General features: G+C 37.3%; 3 protein-coding genes and 2 long non-coding RNA genes across 9 annotated transcripts in view; 2 read left to right on the forward strand and 3 right to left on the reverse strand.

Annotated features, from left to right (window-relative positions):
• Positions 1-1,735, forward strand: part of LOC108881929 (uncharacterized) — a 9,772-nt gene extending 8,037 nt beyond the window's left edge. Inside the window, exon 3 of the long non-coding RNA XR_001960707.2 lies at positions 1,425-1,735. This is a non-coding gene — a long non-coding RNA (uncharacterized LOC108881929). The remainder of the gene's footprint in view (positions 1-1,424) is intronic.
• bmp8a (bone morphogenetic protein 8a) overlaps positions 1-7,983 on the forward strand; it is a 23,813-nt gene extending 15,830 nt beyond the window's left edge. The window contains exons 3-7 of the mRNA XM_018674134.2: positions 5,461-5,609; positions 5,685-5,864; positions 6,109-6,188; positions 6,328-6,438; positions 6,588-7,983. Of these exons, the coding sequence (XP_018529650.1) occupies positions 5,461-5,609; positions 5,685-5,864; positions 6,109-6,188; positions 6,328-6,438; positions 6,588-6,737 (670 nt within the window). The 3' untranslated portion in view covers positions 6,738-7,983. The remainder of the gene's footprint in view (positions 1-5,460; positions 5,610-5,684; positions 5,865-6,108; positions 6,189-6,327; positions 6,439-6,587) is intronic.
• LOC108881928 (uncharacterized) lies at positions 1,075-6,660 on the reverse strand. Of its 4 annotated transcripts, none has more exons than XR_001960705.2 (8): positions 6,594-6,660; positions 5,416-5,600; positions 4,838-4,878; positions 4,409-4,708; positions 2,774-2,837; positions 2,461-2,524; positions 1,742-1,779; positions 1,075-1,457 (listed from the first exon to the last, which is right to left on the reverse strand). It is a non-coding gene; the product is annotated as an uncharacterized LOC108881928 (long non-coding RNA). The 4 variants fall into 4 exon arrangements; XR_007811039.1 differs by having other exon boundaries at positions 1,075-1,460; XR_007811040.1 differs by having other exon boundaries at positions 1,075-1,460; positions 4,838-4,883.
• zgc:91910 (Zinc finger protein 706-like) lies at positions 7,785-12,821 on the reverse strand. The gene is made up of 4 exons (XM_018674136.2): positions 12,706-12,821; positions 10,266-10,416; positions 9,264-9,391; positions 7,785-9,054 (listed from the first exon to the last, which is right to left on the reverse strand). Exons 2-3 carry the CDS (start codon positions 10,398-10,400, stop codon positions 9,296-9,298), a joined length of 231 nt encoding a protein of 76 aa, XP_018529652.1. The 5' UTR covers positions 10,401-10,416; positions 12,706-12,821; the 3' UTR covers positions 7,785-9,054; positions 9,264-9,295.
• Positions 12,822-13,960: 1,139 nt separating this feature from the next.
• On the reverse strand, positions 13,961-19,484 carry LOC108881925 (ladderlectin). Of its 2 annotated transcripts, XM_018674132.2 has the most exons (11): positions 18,944-19,484; positions 18,602-18,665; positions 18,447-18,515; positions 18,074-18,270; positions 17,866-18,000; positions 17,628-17,739; positions 17,489-17,515; positions 14,520-14,603; positions 14,351-14,426; positions 14,175-14,216; positions 13,961-14,099 (listed from the first exon to the last, which is right to left on the reverse strand). In XM_018674132.2, the coding sequence occupies exons 3-11, from the start codon at positions 18,496-18,498 to the stop codon at positions 14,087-14,089; spliced, it is 738 nt and encodes a 245-aa protein (XP_018529648.1). In that variant the 5' UTR covers positions 18,499-18,515; positions 18,602-18,665; positions 18,944-19,484; the 3' UTR covers positions 13,961-14,086. The 2 variants fall into 2 exon arrangements, with proteins under 2 accessions (XP_018529648.1, XP_050924524.1); XM_051068567.1 differs by having other exon boundaries at positions 18,602-19,484.
• Between the last annotated feature and the right edge of the window lie 116 nt (positions 19,485-19,600).

Consider the following 19,600-nt stretch of genomic DNA (forward strand, 5'->3'; position numbering starts at 1 on the left):
CAAAAAATAGTCAAAAATGTCAAAAAATGTCATAGTATAGTATGGCATCAAAAATGTCAAAAAATGATCAAAAATAGTCAAAAAAGTCAAAAATGTCAAAAATAGTCAAAAAATGTCATAGTATAGTATGGCATCAAAAATGTCAAAAATGTCATAGTATAGTATGGCATCAAAAATAGTCAAAAAATGTCATAGTATAGTATGGCATCAAAAATAGTCAAAAAATGTCATAGTATAGTAATGGCATCAAAAATAGTCAAAAAATGTCATAGTAAAGTATGGCATCAAAAATAGTCAAAAAAATGTCATAGTATAGTATGGCGTCAAAAATAGTCACAAAAATGTCATAGTATAAGCATCAAAAATGTCAAAAAATGTCATAGTATAGTATGGCGTCAAAAATAGTCACAAAATGTCAAAAAATGTCATAGTATAGTATGGCGTCAAAAATAGTCAGAAAAATGTCATAGTAAAGTATGGCATCAAAAATGGTCAAAAAATGTCATAGTATAATAAGTCGTGTAAAATAGTCAAAAAATGTCATAGTATAGTATGGCATCAAAAATAGTCAAAAAATGTCATAGTAAAGTATGGCATCAAAAATAGTCACAAAATGTCATAGTAAAGTATGGCGTCAAAAAATGTCATAGTATAATAAGTCGTGTAAAATAGTCAAAAAATGTCATAGTATAGTATGGCATCAAAAAATGTCAAAAAATGTCATAGTATAGTATGGCATCAAAAATAGTCAAAAAATGTCAAAAAATGTCATAGTAAAGTATGGCATCAAAAATAGTCAAAAAATGTCAGTATAGTATGGCGTCAAAAATAGTCACAAAATGTAATAGTATAGTATGGCGTCAAAAATAGTCAAAAAATGTCATAGTAAAGTATGGCATCAAAAATGGTCAAAAAATGTCAGTATAGTATGGCGTCAAAAATAGTCAGAAAATGTCATAGTAAAGTATGGCATCAAAAATAGTCAAAAAATGTCATAGTATAGTATGGCATCAAAAATAGTCAAAAAATGTCATAGTAAAGTATGGCATCAAAAAAAGTCGACTCAAAACTGTGACATTTTTAATGATTTTATTCCAAACAACATTTACTAAACCATAGCAAAGGTAATGACAGATGGTTTTACTCTCTCACCCTTTAGTTATGAGCACATTTAGAACTAACATGTCTCCATTGAGCAGCTTTAAAAACATTTTACTCCACAACAGTTAAATGTCAGTAAAGTTGCTCAACTGAGACAATCTTTGGAAAATGTGCTCATAATTAATGGGTAGGAGAAACAAAGTGCCCTGCATTGATCAAATGGAGGTAGGGGAGTCTCCACTTGGTGGTGGGCTGCTGGAGTTCTTCTATGACACTGCCCATGTAATTAACAGCTTCACAACTGTTTCCTCTCTTCATTTCAGGTCCAGGACTTCAGCTGCCATCGTCTCCTCCTCCTGCTGAGACAGAACATATATTAATCACAGAAACTGATAAATAAATCTTCTCCACTACATTTTACAGTAATACATATAAACCACAGAAAGGAAGTAATGTATGTGTTAATTATGATAATAACAATCTTACTAAAATTCTGCAAAATTATTTTGCTATTAATGAATTGATTTACCATATTATTTATTTAAATTACTAATTTGTTATTTATCAACATTAATAAACTGTTCAGGACTATTTTGTTGCCTGATCTGTTTTTAGAAAAGAAATAAAAATATTTTCCTACCTTCACCTTTGTGACTCCAGTTGTTTCTGTGAATTCACCTGCAAAACATGGAACATTCATTTAAAACCAGGGTTTCTTCCCAAAGTACATACAATACAAATGACTGCTCCTAACAAGGCATAACAGGTCATTAATTAACAGTAAAAACATTTATCTTTACAGAAACAGTCTTTCTTCCAAATTCAAAGGATAAGAATAAGACTTATTTATGAAATAAAAAAAAAAAAAAACTATTCAGATGAATTTACAAATGTTTTCACAGTAGCTTTCTGTGGACAATTCTTAGTTAGGACATTTTCAAATCATATTCTGACTTTAACTACTAACAATATTATATGCACATCTGTAAAAATTACTACACTAATTCAATTTTTAAAAAACTGTCCTAAATGTCTGATTATGTACAATCAAACTGAAGTATAGCCATTCAATTCTACTTTGGTAATTAATACTAAGCAATTGAGAGTGAGAAAATTTAGCATTGATTGGTTTTAATGTGTTTAATACTGTATGGTGAGAAGATGGAGAGCTACAATCTATTAGTCCACAGGCGGACAACTATTTTAATACTGATTGATATTTTAATATGAGTAGTATTGTTATTGATTATAATTGTATCTGTTCAATAAATACAAAGGTTTGACCTCTGTGTTTCATAATAATTCAACTCATCAACCCCTTTTTCTTCTTCAGACTGGGTAAATCTTTAGGACACATACCTGTTTGGTCTGTAAGGTGAGAGCTGCTAATTCTGTCGTGGCTGCAGCGGCGTAACAACTAGACCTGGAAAAGACAAATACAAGACTTATAAACTATCCAGTAAAGAATAGTAATACAAGCTTATCGCCACCAAACCTTAACTCAGAGAGAGAGAGAGAGATGGAAAGAACAAAAGAGACAGAGAAAACAGGAGACAGAGTCACCTGGGACTTAAACAGTATTACTGAATTAAACACTGAAAGTTGCAGTTGCTGACATTAATAACTCAGTTCAACACATTTTTCAGAATGGGCAAATCTTTAGGACACGTACCCTTTTAGTCTGTAAGGTGAGAGCTGGTAATTCTGTCCAGACTGCAGCAGCCAAACAAGTAGATCTGGAAGACACAAGGACAAGACTCAGACAGTGTAGAAGAACATGACACTGGAAACTTAACACTGAAACCTTGACTTAACTTTAACAATCACACTGTGAGTTTCAAAAGTGAACAAATTGGTTTTTTAATCAACATAAGACTTAAGGCAGAAGCAACTTTTGAATAATATTTACAATATGAAACCATAATTTTCACTTTCCAAGCTTAAGTCAACCCTATAATTCTTAGTTTTAATGTCATGATTTCAACATCCTGAGGCTCAAACATGTGGAGATGCACAGAGCTGCAATCTAGTTTTCAAACTTGTATTTTAACACAAAGCTGCAATCAATCAAGTAGTGACCAGGAATGGACACACAATTACAAAGAGACAACATGATGCAAAGCAACCACAGAAAGCCAAAAAAGCTGGCCATTAATTGATGTAAAACAGCCAAGTGACAAACGACCATAAAGAGACACAAAACAATCGCAAACATGATACTAAAACGCCACAATGAAACAAAAATGGCCATAAAGAAACATTAATTAATCAAGAGAGAACACAAAACTACAAAGTGACACAACACGATGTAAAAGTACCAGAGAGAACCAAAAAGGTGACTATAAATTTCTATAAAACAGCCAGGTAGAGACGCCAAACGACGACAGAGACACAAAACAACCAGAACAAAGTGATAAACTGCTACAGAGTTACAACGATCAGAATGATGTACAAAATTACACCGAGAGGCAAAATGTCTATAAAGTGACCACAAACACATGCAAACAAAGTATCAAAAGGCCGTTACATTATCATTGTCATATATGTCATGAGCCCACGTCTCAGTCCTTAGTCACACTCTTACCAACGCAATAAATGCGACTGAATATGGAATTTAATATAATTAAAAGAGAAGGGTAATGCACAAAACCACGACCACAGAGACACAAGACAATGTAAAGCAACCACAACAACACATAACTGTCTACTACAAACACGTAAAATACACAAAAAAGACACAAAATGGACTTAAAATGATCAGTATGTGACACAACATCTGCACGGTGACCATAGTAAACTGATGTTAAGGGGCCACAAACACATGTTACCACTCTTACCTACTCAATAACACCAACTGAATGTGGAATTAAACCAATAAGATATAATTAAAAGGAAAGGGTAATGCACAATGCCACGACTGCAAAGAGCAAGCCAAAGACTGCAAGCCATGTAAAGCAACCACAACGACACATTACACACTACCTACTACGAAAATGTAAAAGAAACAGAACGACCACAATGAAGTTCTAAACTATCACAAACGGACATAAAATGATCAGTATGGGACAACATATCAAAGAGACGCAGGACGCATAATAAACTGGAAACAGATTACTAATACACGTCCACTGAGTTAACATCGTCGAAGTTAAAGGGCCACAAAAACACTCTAAACACTTACCCACTCAATAACACCGACTGAAAATGTAAATAAGGCCGATAAGATGTCTTTAGAAGAGAAGGCTGCTGCTCAATGCTTATGCTAATGCTAACGCTAGCCGCAAGTTAGCTTGTTTGTTAGCCTCACCTTCGCACGCATGCTCAACGTTCAACCTCCTGTTGGACAAAAACAGCTCCCTTGCTTGCTTTAGCACAGACTTCTTCAGTCACGAAGAAACTAACAGGCCAAAGCGACGACTCAAACGTTGGTTTTCCTCGTTTTTCCGACATTGTTTCTCCCCCGCTCTGCTTTGCCTCCCCACGTAGTTCACGGGCACTGACGTCACACGCCGACCAACGTCGAGAGACAAAGCGCTGATTGGTCGGCTGATACTGCTCCGCCTATTTCGTCTCTGGTTGGTCAGTGTACCTATGAATTACTGTGATACTGAGGAAAACTTAAATATTAAATCATGATTCTGAGAAGGACAATGTTGACTACAAATTCACACAGTGTCTTTGCCTCGTCCAGAAAGATGAAGTAACAGAGAAACACAGTTTTGATTTTATCCCTCACCTCTTTCATGCTTGTTCATCTTCAGTTTTGGTCCAGAAAGTCTGCACTTTAGAAGAAAAAAAGGTCAGATAGCTTCCATGTATTCTCAACTTACCTTATTGTACAATATCTTTGTAGTAGCAAAACAGATTTATGTTAGGCTGTTACTTCACAACTTGTAATATATATATCTGCAGGTTTACAGGGGCAGGGGTTACAAGGGTACAAAACACAGCAGAAAACAGCAGCAATAATAGTAATAAAAACTTTAACATTACTTTTAAGGAAGTGGTCACTGCACACACACTGCAGGTAAAGGCTGGAATTTTTTGGTCAGTTTCTTGCATTTGCCTGCTTTTGAATAAGAACATTTGGTTGGACTTGATAAAAGCTCCAGTGGTTCTTTCATGGAAATTAAGAGCAATTAATAACAGTGCACTAAATCTGGTATCAAGAGAACTGCATCCATGCAAATAAATTTTAAATGTTCAATTCAAATAACAGGCAAAACTACTCTATTCTGATTTGCATATATTGTTTTTGCTAATGTATTATTCATCATAGCCAGTAGCCAGTATCTTTTCAGTCCAAAATCTAACCTTCAGCTGTTTTTAATCAAATGTACATCTTGCTTTTTCCCACAGAGAGCCAGAGCTGGTGCTGCTGGACATGCAGTCTGTGCCTGCAGGACAGGAGGGCTGGCTGGCCTTCGACGTCACCTCGGCTTCCAACCACTGGCTCCTCCATCCCCGCAGCAACCTGGGAATACGTCTCTATGTGGAGACTGAGGAGGGTAGGTACAGCACCACAAGACAAAGACTTTAATTAACAATACAAAGTTTCTTACTATGAGACATCTCTGTTCCAGACCGCTCCCTGTCTGCAGGCTGGATCGGGCTGGTGGGTCGCAGGGGTCCTCGCTCCAAACAGCCCTTCATGGTCACCTTCTTCAGGGAGAGCCAGGTTCCGTGCCGGCCACCGCGAGCCGTCAAGCCTCACCCCCGCAAGAAGAAACCCAAATACGACCTCCCAGTCCCCAGCATCCATAGTTAGGTTCCAGGCGCCCACACTTTGATGCTTTAATGTTAATTTTCTGGGGGATTTAAAATCAATTTATCTGGAAAACTGGGAAATTTACAGGATTCAAGACAAGAAAGTTCCTCAGTGACCATCATTAGTTCTTTTAAAATCTACTAAGAAGTGACTGAAACTAAGAAATTACATTGTTTTCTTTTTGTTATGTGAAACCCAAACCTTGATCTCAATTAGTTGTTTTTACTTCCTTGTTTCAGATCGGAGTCCTGCTAATAACGGAGGTCAGCCCTGTAAAAAACATGAACTCTACGTCAGCTTCAGTGACCTGGGATGGAAGGTCAGCTCTGAAATTAAGTTTTGCCACTCATCTACTTTGATTCTTGATTTATATCTCAGTCAATTTTTTGTCAGGGAGGCTTCAGGTCTAAATCCAGGCTCTAATTAATGAGTTCAAATTATATTTCTGTTCTGCTCAGGACTGGGTTTTGGCCCCCACTGGATATTCAGCCTACTACTGTGATGGAGAGTGTTTTTATCCTCTGGGCTCCTGTATGAACGCCACCAACCACGCCCTCATCCAGCAAGTGGTCAGTACAGAGATGAGGAACACATGTGATACTTGCTTCATCCTGATACTGATTATACTGGAGGATCTGAGTAGTTCTTTCACCACTGCTCAGCATAGGATAAGAACTTTAAAATATTGAACTGTATTTCACTCTGTACTATTTGGTAGGTTCACCTCCTGAAGCCTGATGAGGTTCCTAAGGCGTGCTGCGCCCCCACCAAGCTCAGCCCCATCTCCGTCCTCTTCTACGACGACAACAACAACGTCATCCTCAAAAAACACCGTAACATGGTGGTAAAGACCTGTGGATGTTTATGATAACAGAGTCTGAAACTGAAAATGTACATGGATGAACTTTGCAGAAACCTTATATATTGGTAAACAGGGACCAGAAATCTGATTCAGGCTTATTAAGACGAGTGATTAAACTGTCTTCAATAATTTTTTCCAAATTCAAAGGAGTTAAAAGTTCAGAGAGTCCAAATCAGCAGCTTTAACACTTTTTTACTGCATCTTCAAGGTTGTGTTTGTTTTTGTTCACAATGATTCGTGTTCAAACTTTCAGCTGTTTGAGTCTAAACCTTAAATCAGATATGTTCTCTCATAAGGACATTTTATTAAGGGCAGTACTTCTTTTTCATGAGCACAAATGTTTAATTTCATGAACATTTCTAACAAACTAGGAGAGCTAGGATCTTTTTTTTATGCCTGTTGTTATCAGGAACAAACAACAGACTTCAGTTTATCACCAGTGTAGTTTTTTACAGACAGGTTCCAGTTATAAAAATGGCAAATGATATTGGATGGCTCAACACGCCATTAGTGATGCCTGTTTTGTTTTTGACAGCACTACTGTTGTTGCAACACAAATCTATATGAAGAGACTATTAAACTGTATTCAATTAATAAAAAATATTTACATTATCTTAAATATATTATGGTGGCATGAAATGGACTGAGGGAAAGTGAGAGACTAAAACAAAACATGAAAATTTGATTCCTCTTCAATTTAATTCTGCTGTGTCACCTTAAAGATTTCTGGAATATCAAAGATTAAATCTATCAACATCACATTTTAAAAAGCAGAGCTGCAACGATCGGTCAATTAATCGGCAACTAGTCTGATAATCAATTAACCGCTGGTAATTTTTAGTTAGACATTTATTTTCTAGTTCAAGTTTATATTTGTGAAGATTTCTGCTTCTGTTACAGTATTTTTTCACAGTTGTCTTACATTTCATAAACCAAACGATTAATTGACTCATCAAGCAACACCACAGCAACGCAGAACACTGTAATCAATAACTCAATAATAAACAATAACTTCATCTTGTAATGTAAACAAAAGTCAACGGACAAGACCAGTCACATTAAATACATTGTTCAATTTATTGAAAAGGGTAAAAAAAAAAAAAAAAAAAAAAAGTACAGTGAAAGCAAATTTGTGAAGTTTCTGCCTACTAGTGAACATATGAAGAACCAAAAAGAAGTGAATAATCATTTTGGCAGTTACTGAATCAAATCTAACTTTTCAGTCCTTGGGGCTGCTTACAATTTATTCAAACTACAGCTGAAAGCGTCAATGTGCACTGAAACTGTATGGGGTTTAGAACGAAGTTAGCACTCGGTTTTCAAAAACAAATCTTATCCTGGTTTAACTCAAGTGGGACAAAGACAGTGTTTATTGCCAAGATTATTTAGGGAAACGTGCCCGAGGAGGGCGACATGGAAATGATCAGAAGTAAAGGAATATGGGGGAGTAAAAAAAGAAAAAAAAACATACTATGAGAGTTGCTGTGTGGTCTAACATGAGGTACTGTTGTAAGGTGTTACTGAGTGAGGACACCTGTGGAGCAGCAGCACAGAGGAGGCAAAGCTGTAGAGTCTGTCGCTCTTATTCCCAAAGGGATCAATAAAGTCCGTCTAAGTCTATAACCATCAATCTCAAGAAAATAGTTTAAGGAATTAACATCCTGCATTTCAACAACCAACACCCATAAATTCTGCAGTTACATAATGGGATTTTAGTCATTTTAAGAAGCCAATTCATTAAAAAAACACCTCATTTTAATCTCTTGTGGAGGGCAAAGCACAGATCATGTGAATACCCTCTGCTCAAGCAAAAGAAAATTAAAATGATTGGAGTTTTAACCCAAGAGCAGTGCCATGTCCGCTGTGGATGAGTGATGAAATCTATAGTCAGGGTTTTGAATGTGCCATCTATTGCCCTGGATGACACAGTGTTTAACAACCAGCTGTTAGCTAGCCACACATTCCCATTGTAGCTTTTTCAGACTTGTCAACTCTCCCCATGATTAGTCGCAAGATCATTTTATTCAGTGTTAGCAGGCAATCTTGCCGGTTCTGCTTTCTGGGAAACCTCCCTCCCTCCCCAGTCTGGAATAGTAAGGTAGTTGTACACAATAAATATAAAAAATGGGCTGCTGGTGTACTACTGCCCCATCATTACTGTTTTCTCTTATGCAAACACACACGTACGTACACAGCACATACACACACCCGCCCCCTCCCTCCTTTCCAACCCGCTGTCCGTGAATACTGACGGGTCCCAGTGTTCATCATCGACATCCTTCAGCCGCCGCGATTCAACGTTTAGTCCGTGGTCATTGTGTATCTGTAAGCAACAGTTGTTTGTTGTTTTTTAGTGTTATGGTTATAGTTTGAAAATATTAACAGTGACCAATTGAATTTATAAAAAGTATAAGTAGGTGTTTCTTGGTTGCATCTTGATAAATCTACCAGGATGCAGAATTCAGAAACTTCTAGGGGTTTCTTAACCACAGCTTACAGTGAGCACAGTACCACGAATGCAGTTGGTCTTACCTAGGTTCAGGTCCAATCCAGTCTGCAGTTGCCTATGCCTGAACATCTGCCAGCTCAGGAGGCATGGGGGACTTGGGATGTTTGCTCTCAAAGTGCTGCTTGAAAGTCTTGGGATCAGGCATCTGAGTCTGAAAGAAAATGACAATAAAGTTTATTTTAATCTTAAGGCAACAGGACTCTGAAGTGAGGCTCCAACATCGACCATGTTGGGATAAACTGGTAGGCAGGACCTAACTCAAACTACTTATAAATCAATTCACAAATCAAATGCATAAATCTTATCAACTGAGAATGAACGGTTGTTAATGAATGAGAACAGAGCCTCCTGTGGAAAAGTCTATGTGATGGACAGCTGAAGCCTTACGCGGCCTTTAGGCTTCAAACAAAGCAAATACAGTGACATCTGGTGGTTTACAAAACTTACAGCAGCTCCTCGAGCACCACAACACTGATTTTAAGAGTTTAAATTTCACAGCTGCAATAAAAGTCCCAAGAAGCTTGTTTGTGTTCTTATTAAATCTGTGATATTTTTGTTCCTAAGTGTTTCACTAAATCTATGTTACTGTGATATAGGTTACAGTAAAATAACAAATACACATAGAATACTTTTGTTGATTCAAAATATTTATGTACCTTATTAACGTATATAAAGCTGTCCACTGTGTACTGTGTTTTAATGTCAGGACAACATGTGATGTGATTCGAGAGTGATATTCATTAAATGGCCCAAATACTTTTAGTTTATTATTACGCGGCATTAGACGGAAATGTTCTCGCATTTAGGATTGTCTTCCTAGTGTTTATTGCCATATTTCTCAATGACTTTCCTCTTATTCCATTACTTTGCCAAACACATAGTTAACCTGCAAACCTTTCCAAACTCTTATTCAGTGAAACACCAGAGACATTTGAAGCTTTGGTATCATCTGTCCAATTCTACAAAAAACCTCTGAGCCACAACTAAAGAGGAGTAAACATGCTGCAGCACAGTGTTGTACTCACCCGGCAGACAGGGCAGGTGTGGACCAGAGCAGCCTTAGCTGCAGTCTTCTGGTCAGCGCCCTGAGATTTCTTCTTCTCCGCTGCCTTCTTGGCGTTCTTCTGCTGGGACTGAATCTTCTGCTGCCCACGAGCCATGGCCCTCAGCTTCGACCTGCAGGAATTAAAAAAAAGAAAGAAAAAAAGACAGATTAACAACCTGATTAGCATTCATGGCCCAAATACAGTGTAAAGACAGAAATGCAGAAATGTAAATACATTTAAGAGGATGGCAGGAGGGTTTAATGACTGTGACCTGCAAGTCAAGACACTGAGCAATTTTTAGGGATTAAGATGTCAACTGTGAACTGGGTCAAGTCCAACCAGGGACTTTTGTTACATTTGTCTCTAACTCATTTCCTGTCATCTCCTGCATGTAACAAAGGCTTAAAATGCTGAAAAACACTCAATAGCTGGTTTAACATGTACACTTACTTAAGGGCTAAAACAGTCTAATACAACACTCCTGTATTAAATCCAAGATCAGCAGAGTTTATTATGACCAGTTTTTGTTGAAACTGATGTGTTGGCACTGATACAGCTGAATGGTCATTTGAAAAGTCACTAGAGACGCCTTATTTATAAGCACGATTTCCTAAAACCCAAAATGAAGTCTTCAATTTGCCTGATTTCTCCGACCAAGAGCCCAAAACCCAGAGATATTCTGCTTCATAACAACATAAAGAAAAGGTACAAATCCTTACCTCAGAGAAACTAAAATTACAGCATGCCTGTTTATTTTTGCTTAAAAGATTATTTAGATTACTTAAAGTACAAAAAATACTTAAATCATTTAAATACTGTTTTCTGTCCTTTAACTAAACGATTAACCAACCAACAGCTTCAGCTCTGGTGTTGTTGAATCGTTATTTTGTTCACCTAACTTGACACCAACTAGAGTAAACTAAATACTAGGAAGGACCTCTCACTACAGTGACAAACAATTCAACAGCGTCACAAACTGCAGCCTCAAAAATGATCCTGAAGGTGAATCAACATCTCGCTGAAACAGTTGCAGGAAAAACAGGACATTATGACTTTTATTTATTTATTAGTTGTATTAAACTGAATTGGTTTTACCCTGGTGACCCTGATGAAAAGGTTATTCTGTGCACCGTTCACTTCCAAACAGTTCTTATCTGGTATAATACTTAAGAGTAGGTGGTTTATTTATTTATGTACTAATGTAGCCACAGAAAGTGGTGTAAGAGACCTGTTTCCTGTTAACAGTAACAGTGGCATTACCACATTAAAGACTTTATTTCACTCAAAATGTGCGCCTTATCTCTTATTTTCTACACATGTTCGCACCAGATAAAACTGATCATCCACCGCCAAGACATGCATGAGATAAGGTTTACATTAACGTTACTTTTAAAGTGCTGAATTGTAGTTTTATCACAATTATCCTCTCAAGTCGACAGGCTTCTTTTAAGTAAGATTAACCTACATTTCCAGTCGTTTAAGTCGCCATGTCACAACAAAACAGCGGCGACTTTGACTGGTTAATTATCTCTGTTGACAATCACGTTAAAACCCGTTAACGTTTCCCTCGCAGCCACTAAACAGGTGCAGGCATAACCACAGGGTTCACCAGGTTTATAAAGACATTTTCTGAGCCAGTGAAATGTTCATGTTTTATTGTCGTACCGCCACGATATGAAACATAACTTCCAGCGGGGACGATATGGCCTACAACTATGTAGCAAAAGCGTTAATTTAATGAAGTTTGTCTGCTGTAAACAACAATAACACTAAACAATATCAATCATTATTCATTGAACGGGCCTGGACAAGCAGCCAAGAAAAGAAGGATTAACCAATATTGTTGCCAGGCCTCGCTAGGTTAGCTGAAATAACATATTAACACACTTTATAAGTTTGTAAGTAATGTCACTGCCTACCGCAGGCTTTAAAAATATATTTTAGATATTTGTAAATGTAACTGGGATTTATCAATACATTAAAAGGGATTTTTCTTTTAGAGACGGATGTTATTGTGTGTTTGTTGAGACTTTAAGATCTGAAGATACCCTGAGTAACTTAGCTATTTGTTGTTGAATAGCTGAAACATAGTAACTGGTCGATTGCCGTAAACCGCAGCCACAAATCGTAAGTTTGGTAACAATTAAAAATAATAATATCCATATTTAAACGATCGGCTTTGATAAAAATATAAACATATATCAACATCGACCAAACAGGCCTTTCATCAACCGGCGCCGCCTTGCTAACACTGTTAGCCGAGGATGCTAAGATTACATGTGACCGAGTTACTACGCAATACGACGTTGTTGAAGAATAAAGGAAACAGTTTGGAGTGTAAACCACTGTTATCTAACACAGACATGAGTTGTAACTGTGGAGAAAATAAGGTATATTTCTGAATTTCAGGCTGACTTACCTTCGAGGTTTGACTCTCTCTTCGCTCTTTTGTCGCTTTCTTTTTTTTGGAATGCCAGAGGAAACTACAAAGACACATAAGTCCTGACAGTGAAGCGAACAGCGCCCCCAGCAGGACCGGAGCCGAACTGCAGCTGCTGCAGTGCCGGATAGATAGATAGATAGATAGATAGATAGATAGATAGATAGATAGATAGATAGATAGATAGATAGATAGATCCATTCTTTTAGAACAATGCAGTTAAAATATAGACAGTTAAAACTGATGAGAATGAAGACAACAAGGGTCAAAAATTGGTCACAGAATAAATAGAAGATGAGATGTGCACACAATTATTGCTGTTTGATTTTTCAAATTCATTATCAGGTGCCAAAATTTCACAGATTCCTTTAAGCAATAGAACAGAAAAATATACCAACTCAGCAGAGACAGAAAGAAGGGACAATACCAGAAATCTCATCTTATTCAATCTCATTTATTTTCACAGTTTTTCCAAAATATTTTCACATACAAACTGAACACTGCTGCTACAGAATTAGAAACATCTACCATGAAAACAAATCTTAAGTTCTAATGACTGGGCTTAAATGACAAAGTTTTGTTGACCCAGTGGACTCTCTGACAGCAGACATAAGATTTTCTACATTTTTAAACTGGTCTTGTTCCACAGACGAAGGAAAGCCTTTGTTGACAGTTGGCGTCACCCCAGAGGTAGTCGTCTATGAGAGGCAAGAGAGAAAGGTTACAGTCAGTGTTTCAGAGGTTTTCCAGCCAGGTGGCTTCCTAAATCATCACATGACATTACTCTACCTGATTGGTTCATCACGACACATTTCTCATTGTTTGAGCCATTGTCAGGTTCACCAAAGCTCCAGTGCTGGTAATAAAATCCTGAACCATCACTCCAGAGCCAAGCAAAGTCCTGTAAAACAGACAGAATCATCACTTAAAGATTAAACCATTTAAATAAGAGCACCATCTAATTACTAGGTTCTGCTGCAGGATTATTTCTTCTCTACCTTCACAGCATCATTGCCGCCGAGCCATGCTCGTGGAAAACGACCAGTGCTCCCTCTCACGACCTCCTGGATGAAGTCGTACTCCCCGGGGTTGTGGATGGAGGCAAGGTTGGCGCCGTAACGCAAACAGTAACGCTGTGAGAGAAGATGAGAAGCTCTAAATATCAGTTTGGATCATGGTGAATATTGATGAAGTGTAGGGTTGAGTGTTTACCTCTGCGTCTACCCAGGTTGCTTCTCTTTGGACGTAGATGAAACATCTGGATCCATATTTGGACCAGCCGGGTGAACAGCTGCCCTGTCTCTGAGCAGGCAGAGGCTCCTTTTCTTCTTCTGGCTTTGGCACCTCCTCTGGATGTTTTTCAACTGGTCGATCTTCACAGGAAAACAACGTTTAGTTTGTTTTAGTGCTACATGTGACTATAAAGCTGCTGCAGGTGCTTCTCTTACCTAGATGCTCCTCCTGAGCAACAGCTGCACCCTCCGCTGGCTCTGTTGTGTTGAGAAAGAAGAGTGAAATCTGGTTTTAATCATATTAACATAAACATTTGGAGACCATCAAAGGTCGACGGGTACACCACCTCTCCAGATTTGTGTGCGTTTGTCAGTGTGTTTGTGAGTTTCACCTGCGGCAGAGCTCAGAGCGAAGGCAGCACAAAGAAAAAGAACAATCTTCATTGTTTACAGTGAGGAGCTGGACGTCTGCAATGCAAAATAAAGAGTCCAGAATCATTACAACAATCAAAATCTGGATGCAGAGTCTGGAAACTCCGTGACAGTGCGTTAAAGTCTCACCTGCTTCAGAAGAGTGGAGCCTCTCAGCTGAGTGTCTGCAGGGTCTGCACAGCTGCAGAGTGAACAGCACCTTATATACACAAACTACAAGGAAATACACAGAAATCCAAAAACAAAGTTCATTTAATTTATTGACTGTCATTAAATGATGAAGTTTGATCTCTCTGATCACATCATCGCAGGATGAGGATAGAGATGGTTTCACTTCCAGGATTTCATCATCACTGATCTACTGATCTGATTATTTTTTGCATTCCACCATGTTGCACAGGTGCAGGCAGCTGCCTGTAAATATCAAGAAGGAGATGAGACTCAGTGGATCCCAGTCTCCCTGAAGCCTACAGACACAAGCTTCATCATCATTTGTGTGACAATTAGATATTGTAGACAGCAGAATGAGAAAAGAAGGTTCACAGAGTAAACAGTAGATATTTTTCTATACAGTTTATACAAAGGCAATGAACATTTCTAATTGTATCTGGTTATTTACAGGATGCATTTTTGCATTGAATGTGCTGATATACTTAATTTAGAACAGATTTATTTTACCATATTAACTAAAACAAATACAAGAAAATACAGAATTTAATGGGGTGCTGATTGCAGGCAGACATAAAAAGAGAGAATAAAGAGCTGCAGACGCTGATGCATCTATTTTAACTTACTGATTAACTGTGCTTTTCAGATGCATGAATTTAACTCATGCAGACATACGGTTGTTGTTCTTTCACACTGTGAGCTGCACAGTTAAAGTACATGCACCACAGGTCAACTCCATTTCTGGTCATTTACACCACATACTGACTCAGTGTGAAAGAGGAATTTGATTATGAGTCACTTTTGCTTAGAACAATATGGGAAATTGAGAAATATGGTTTAAAACTTCACAATGATTCAATTTAACAAGGAAAAAATATTGCATACTGTGACACATTCAATTTTCTGGAATTTCAAAATAAAGCTTGATTCAGAAAAGTTATATCATATATTATAAATAAAATAATGGTTGAAGAGGTATGTTTTGACTGACTGATAAGACAAAAAAGAAGCCACACATTCATCCTTCATCCACAGAGTCAGACAGAGCAGGAGTGAAACAGTGATCAGGGTCCAGTGAAACCAGTCAGACAGTCTGGGTCTGAAAAACACAGTTATCAGTGTTTTTACTGGTTTATTATTAAGACGGTCAGTCTGTCAGATAACCTGACTGATTTACAAACAAAGTCGGTCACAGTGATAACACAATAAGGAAACTTACAATAACTGCTGGTAAGCAATGTGACAACCAAAGAAAGTTCAGCAGTTTATTAAGCCACTTTATCAATTAATTATTGATGATTGTTGCCTTGAGATTTTGAGTTTTTATCAGTTTGCTGCTACAGGCCTGATGTTCCAGTTTCAGAATTAGTCGTTTGTAATCAGTCAAACAGCTGCAAAGTTCATCCACAGTTTGTGACACAGTTTCTGTTTTATTCTTTAATAAATGTTATCACTGTGACCGACTTTGTTTGTAAATCAGTCAGGTTATCTGACAGACTGACCGTCTTAATAATAAACCAGTAAAAACACTGATAACTGTGTTTTTCAGACCCAGACTGTCTGACTGGTTTCACTGGACCCTGATCACTGTTTCACTCCTGCTCTGTCTGACTCTGTGGATGAAGGATGAATGTGTGGCTTCTTTTTTGTCTTATCAGTCAGTCAAAACATACCTCTTCAACCATTATTTTATTTATAATATATGATATAACTTTTCTGAATCAAGCTTTATTTTTTTATTTTGTCAGGGTGCAATTAATGACTGTTTTATCTAAAAATAATGAGAAATTCACATCATGCTTATCAGACTGATGCCTTTAAATGTGTTGGTTTTTCAAGCAGTTGTTTTTTAAATTCTAATTATTAAAGTAATTACAAGGAAAGATCAGCAAGAGATGGAGCATAAAAATGATCAACTGACAAATCAACTAATGGTTTCAGCTTTACTTGTATTTACTGTTGGACAGTTTCTTTTTGTTTGTGAAATCTTAGTCTGTAAATGAACTAAACTGATGAAATGAATATAACTGAGTAAGAGTATTAAGTGGTTCAGGGGTTATATTGTGGAAGAAAGTTGCCAGTGCTGGAAGCGCAACTAAACCTGACACAATACATTTTCAAAAATGAAAGACAATGAAGATAATTTACAGTGAAGACAGTGATCAGAGGGTCAGTGGTTCAGTTCCCGGCTCCTCCAGTGTCCTGGTGTTACTGAACCCAGATAAATGCAGTCTATTTACCAGTTAAAATAATAAAGATATAATAATAATTTGCTGATCTTTCCTTGTAACTACTTTAATAATTAGAATTTAAAAAATGACTGTTTGAAAAACCAACACATTTAAAGGCGTCACTCTGATAACCGATGATGTGAATTTCTCATTATTTTTTAGATAAAACAGTCATTAATTGCAGCCTGATAAAATAATATGGGGCCATTTTACTGCATCGAGTATTTACTTTTGATACTTTAAGTACTTTTTCCTGATAATACTCACAAACATTTACTTAAGTAACATTCAGAACATTCAAACATTGAGTGGAGTTCAGGAGTATTTTTACATTGTGGTATTTTATATGATGTGAACACTTCCTCCACCACAGATTTATCATAGTATTCAGCATCTATATTAATTCACGTCTGTCGTTATTTATTCAGTTATTTCCCATTTAATTTAATTTAATTTTTATTTTTTTTCATTTGATTTCAGTGAATGGAGACCTGAAAGAATTCTCAGAGTTCTCATCTTATTACCATATCATTTTATTACATGATTGTTAAGGTTATAATAAACATTGGGAGCCTTTGACAGTGATGACTGGACAATTCAGTTTTCATATATTTTATGCAGGACATGACACAAGTTTGTGAGGTGTTTAAACTGGACTTTATGGTTTTGTTCCACAGACAAAGGGAAGCTCTAACTCACAGGGCAGATCGTTCCAGAGGTGGTCCTCTACAAACAGACAAGAGAGAGAGAAAGTCACATTTCTAGTCAGGATTTTACAAGTGTACCTGGTTAATCTTGTTTATAAGAAGATAAAGCAGTTTGTATGTTGTCAACGTACTTGAGCGGTTCATCTCAATGCATCTCTCATGACCGTCAGCATTGTTGGGTTCACCTACGCCCCAGGAATGGAAAAGAAAATTCGATCCATCACTCCAGAACCATGCCTGGTCCTGTGAAACAATTACATAAAGTTATCAAACATCTCAAAGACTGAAACAACCAGAAATAATCACATCCAGGTTTCAAGTTTCCACAGAGGATAAAAATCACATCTTTAAATTCATATTCCTTGTCACCTTAATTGCATCATTTGCACCAATCCATGTTTGTGCAAAACGACCTGTGCTGGTTCTGATCATGTCCTGGAGGAACCTGTACTCTCCTGGGTTGTGGATGGAGGCGAGGTTGGCTCCGTTACGCAAACAATATCTCTGTAAGAGACAAAACAAACAGCTTAGGATTCAGACGTGAACGTGATGGAGTGAATCAGGTGTGAAGATCTACCTCTGCGTCTATCCAGGCCATCTGTCTGTTGACGAAGATGAAACATCTGGATCCATATTTAAGCCAGCCGGACAGACAGCTGTTCTTGCTCTGCCTGACGTCACCTGGCGTCTGGTCTCCTGCCTCCAACACAGGTGCAGGATCCTCCTTCTCAAACTTTTCTGTCATCGGAGCTAAAGATTCATCAGGCTTCTCCTCTGCAAGGGAAAGAAAAAGAAGAAGAAACGTTCTGAAATCTGGAGTCAAATGTTGTCAAATGAGTCAAAAAAAATCCTTTTAAGAAAGAAATATTTACATTTTCCTGACAGTTTCTGACATAAGATTGATCAGTACAACCTTCTGGAAAATGAAAACTGCTTTAAGAGTGTCTCACCTGTGGCGACGCTCAGAGCGAAGGCAGCACAGACAAGAAAAATAATCCTCATTGTTTCACAGTGATGAGCTGCACAGCAGAAAGTCAAAGAATTAAGAATTAAAAACAGTCTGGATAAACAGGACACAGAAAGTCATATAACGTTAAAGTCTCACCTGCTTCAGTGTGAAGTCTCTCAGCTGAGCGTGTGCAGGATGTGGAGCGACAGGTGTTTATATACTGAAACAACACGGAAATAAACATTAAACTTAAATCACGGTCCAAATGTTATCTGACACCAGACTTCAGTTAATTTATTGACCATCGTAATCAATGAAGTTTGATCTCTATTATACTTTTTTACCGTTATTACTTTTTACTCTGAAGCAGATTGATAATCTGCCAAAGTCCAGAATGACCGTCTGACCTACTGCACTTGATAACACTAAGAGTGTTAGTGGGATGAACAGCTCTTCATACACAGTAAACTAATGACCTAATTAATGACAGCTACTTACAGTGAATGTGAGTGGGTCACCTGTTCACACACCTGGACGCCAAAACAGAAAGTTAAAGTAACAATAGTGCAATATAAAATACCTCTATTTGTAGAAGTTAATGAGTCATAGAGAAGCAAATGTTACTGTTGTGAGGATTTTATCAGTGAATGGGATCCATCTCCAGATCTTTAAACAATAAAAACATTTTTGTTTTTTCCTCTGAGGCTCAGAACATGTCTTTTTGTTTACAATGCATTAAATCAATACTTTTATTTTTTATTTATTGTAGTAAAGATTCATATCAAACAAGCTGATCTCTTATTTTTTTAACGTAAAATCTCACAAATCTTACAAATTGCGACTTTAGTTCTCAGAATAAAATCTGTCTCACTGTGAAACAGTTCCAACACATTAAACTGAACCAATAGAATAACAATGAAATACTCTGATCTGTAGATGCAAAGCTGCAGTAGGGACATACACTCTGGTCCTGTTGCACACTGGCAGTATTTCTCATAAGTGTTTGACAAAAATATAGTGAGCCTGAAACTAAACTCATTGTCCTTGACTGCTGAATAATCAGATAATTTTGATATGGAAGCCTGGAGAGAGCAAAATTTAGTGATTACCTTTAGTGAATCCTCCTCTCGACCTCTGAACAGGAACTAACCCTTA

This window comes from Lates calcarifer, linkage group LG3 (assembly GCF_001640805.2).
Source record: "Lates calcarifer isolate ASB-BC8 linkage group LG3, TLL_Latcal_v3, whole genome shotgun sequence".
Taxonomy (NCBI): Eukaryota; Metazoa; Chordata; class Actinopteri; family Centropomidae; genus Lates; species Lates calcarifer.

Excerpts from the sequence above, each read along its gene's own strand:
- zgc:91910 (XM_018674136.2), bottom strand. The coding sequence starts at position 10,400 with ATGGCTCGTGGGCAGCAGAAGATTCAGTCCCAGCAGAAGAACGCCAAG. Across the intron at positions 9,392-10,265 it reads ACACCTGCCCTGTCTGCCGG|ACTCAGATGCCTGATCCCAA; the intron begins GTGAGTACAACA and ends ATTTTCTTTCAG.
- LOC108881925 (XM_051068567.1), bottom strand. The coding sequence starts at position 18,689 with ATGTTTATTTCCGTGTTGTTTCAGTATATAAACACCTGTCGCTCCACA. Across the intron at positions 18,271-18,446 it reads CGCTCTGAGCGTCGCCACAG|AGGAGAAGCCTGATGAATCT; the intron begins GTGAGACACTCT and ends TTTCCCTTGCAG. Across the intron at positions 17,740-17,865 it reads GTGCAAATGATGCAATTAAG|GACCAGGCATGGTTCTGGAG; the intron begins GTGACAAGGAAT and ends ATTGTTTCACAG.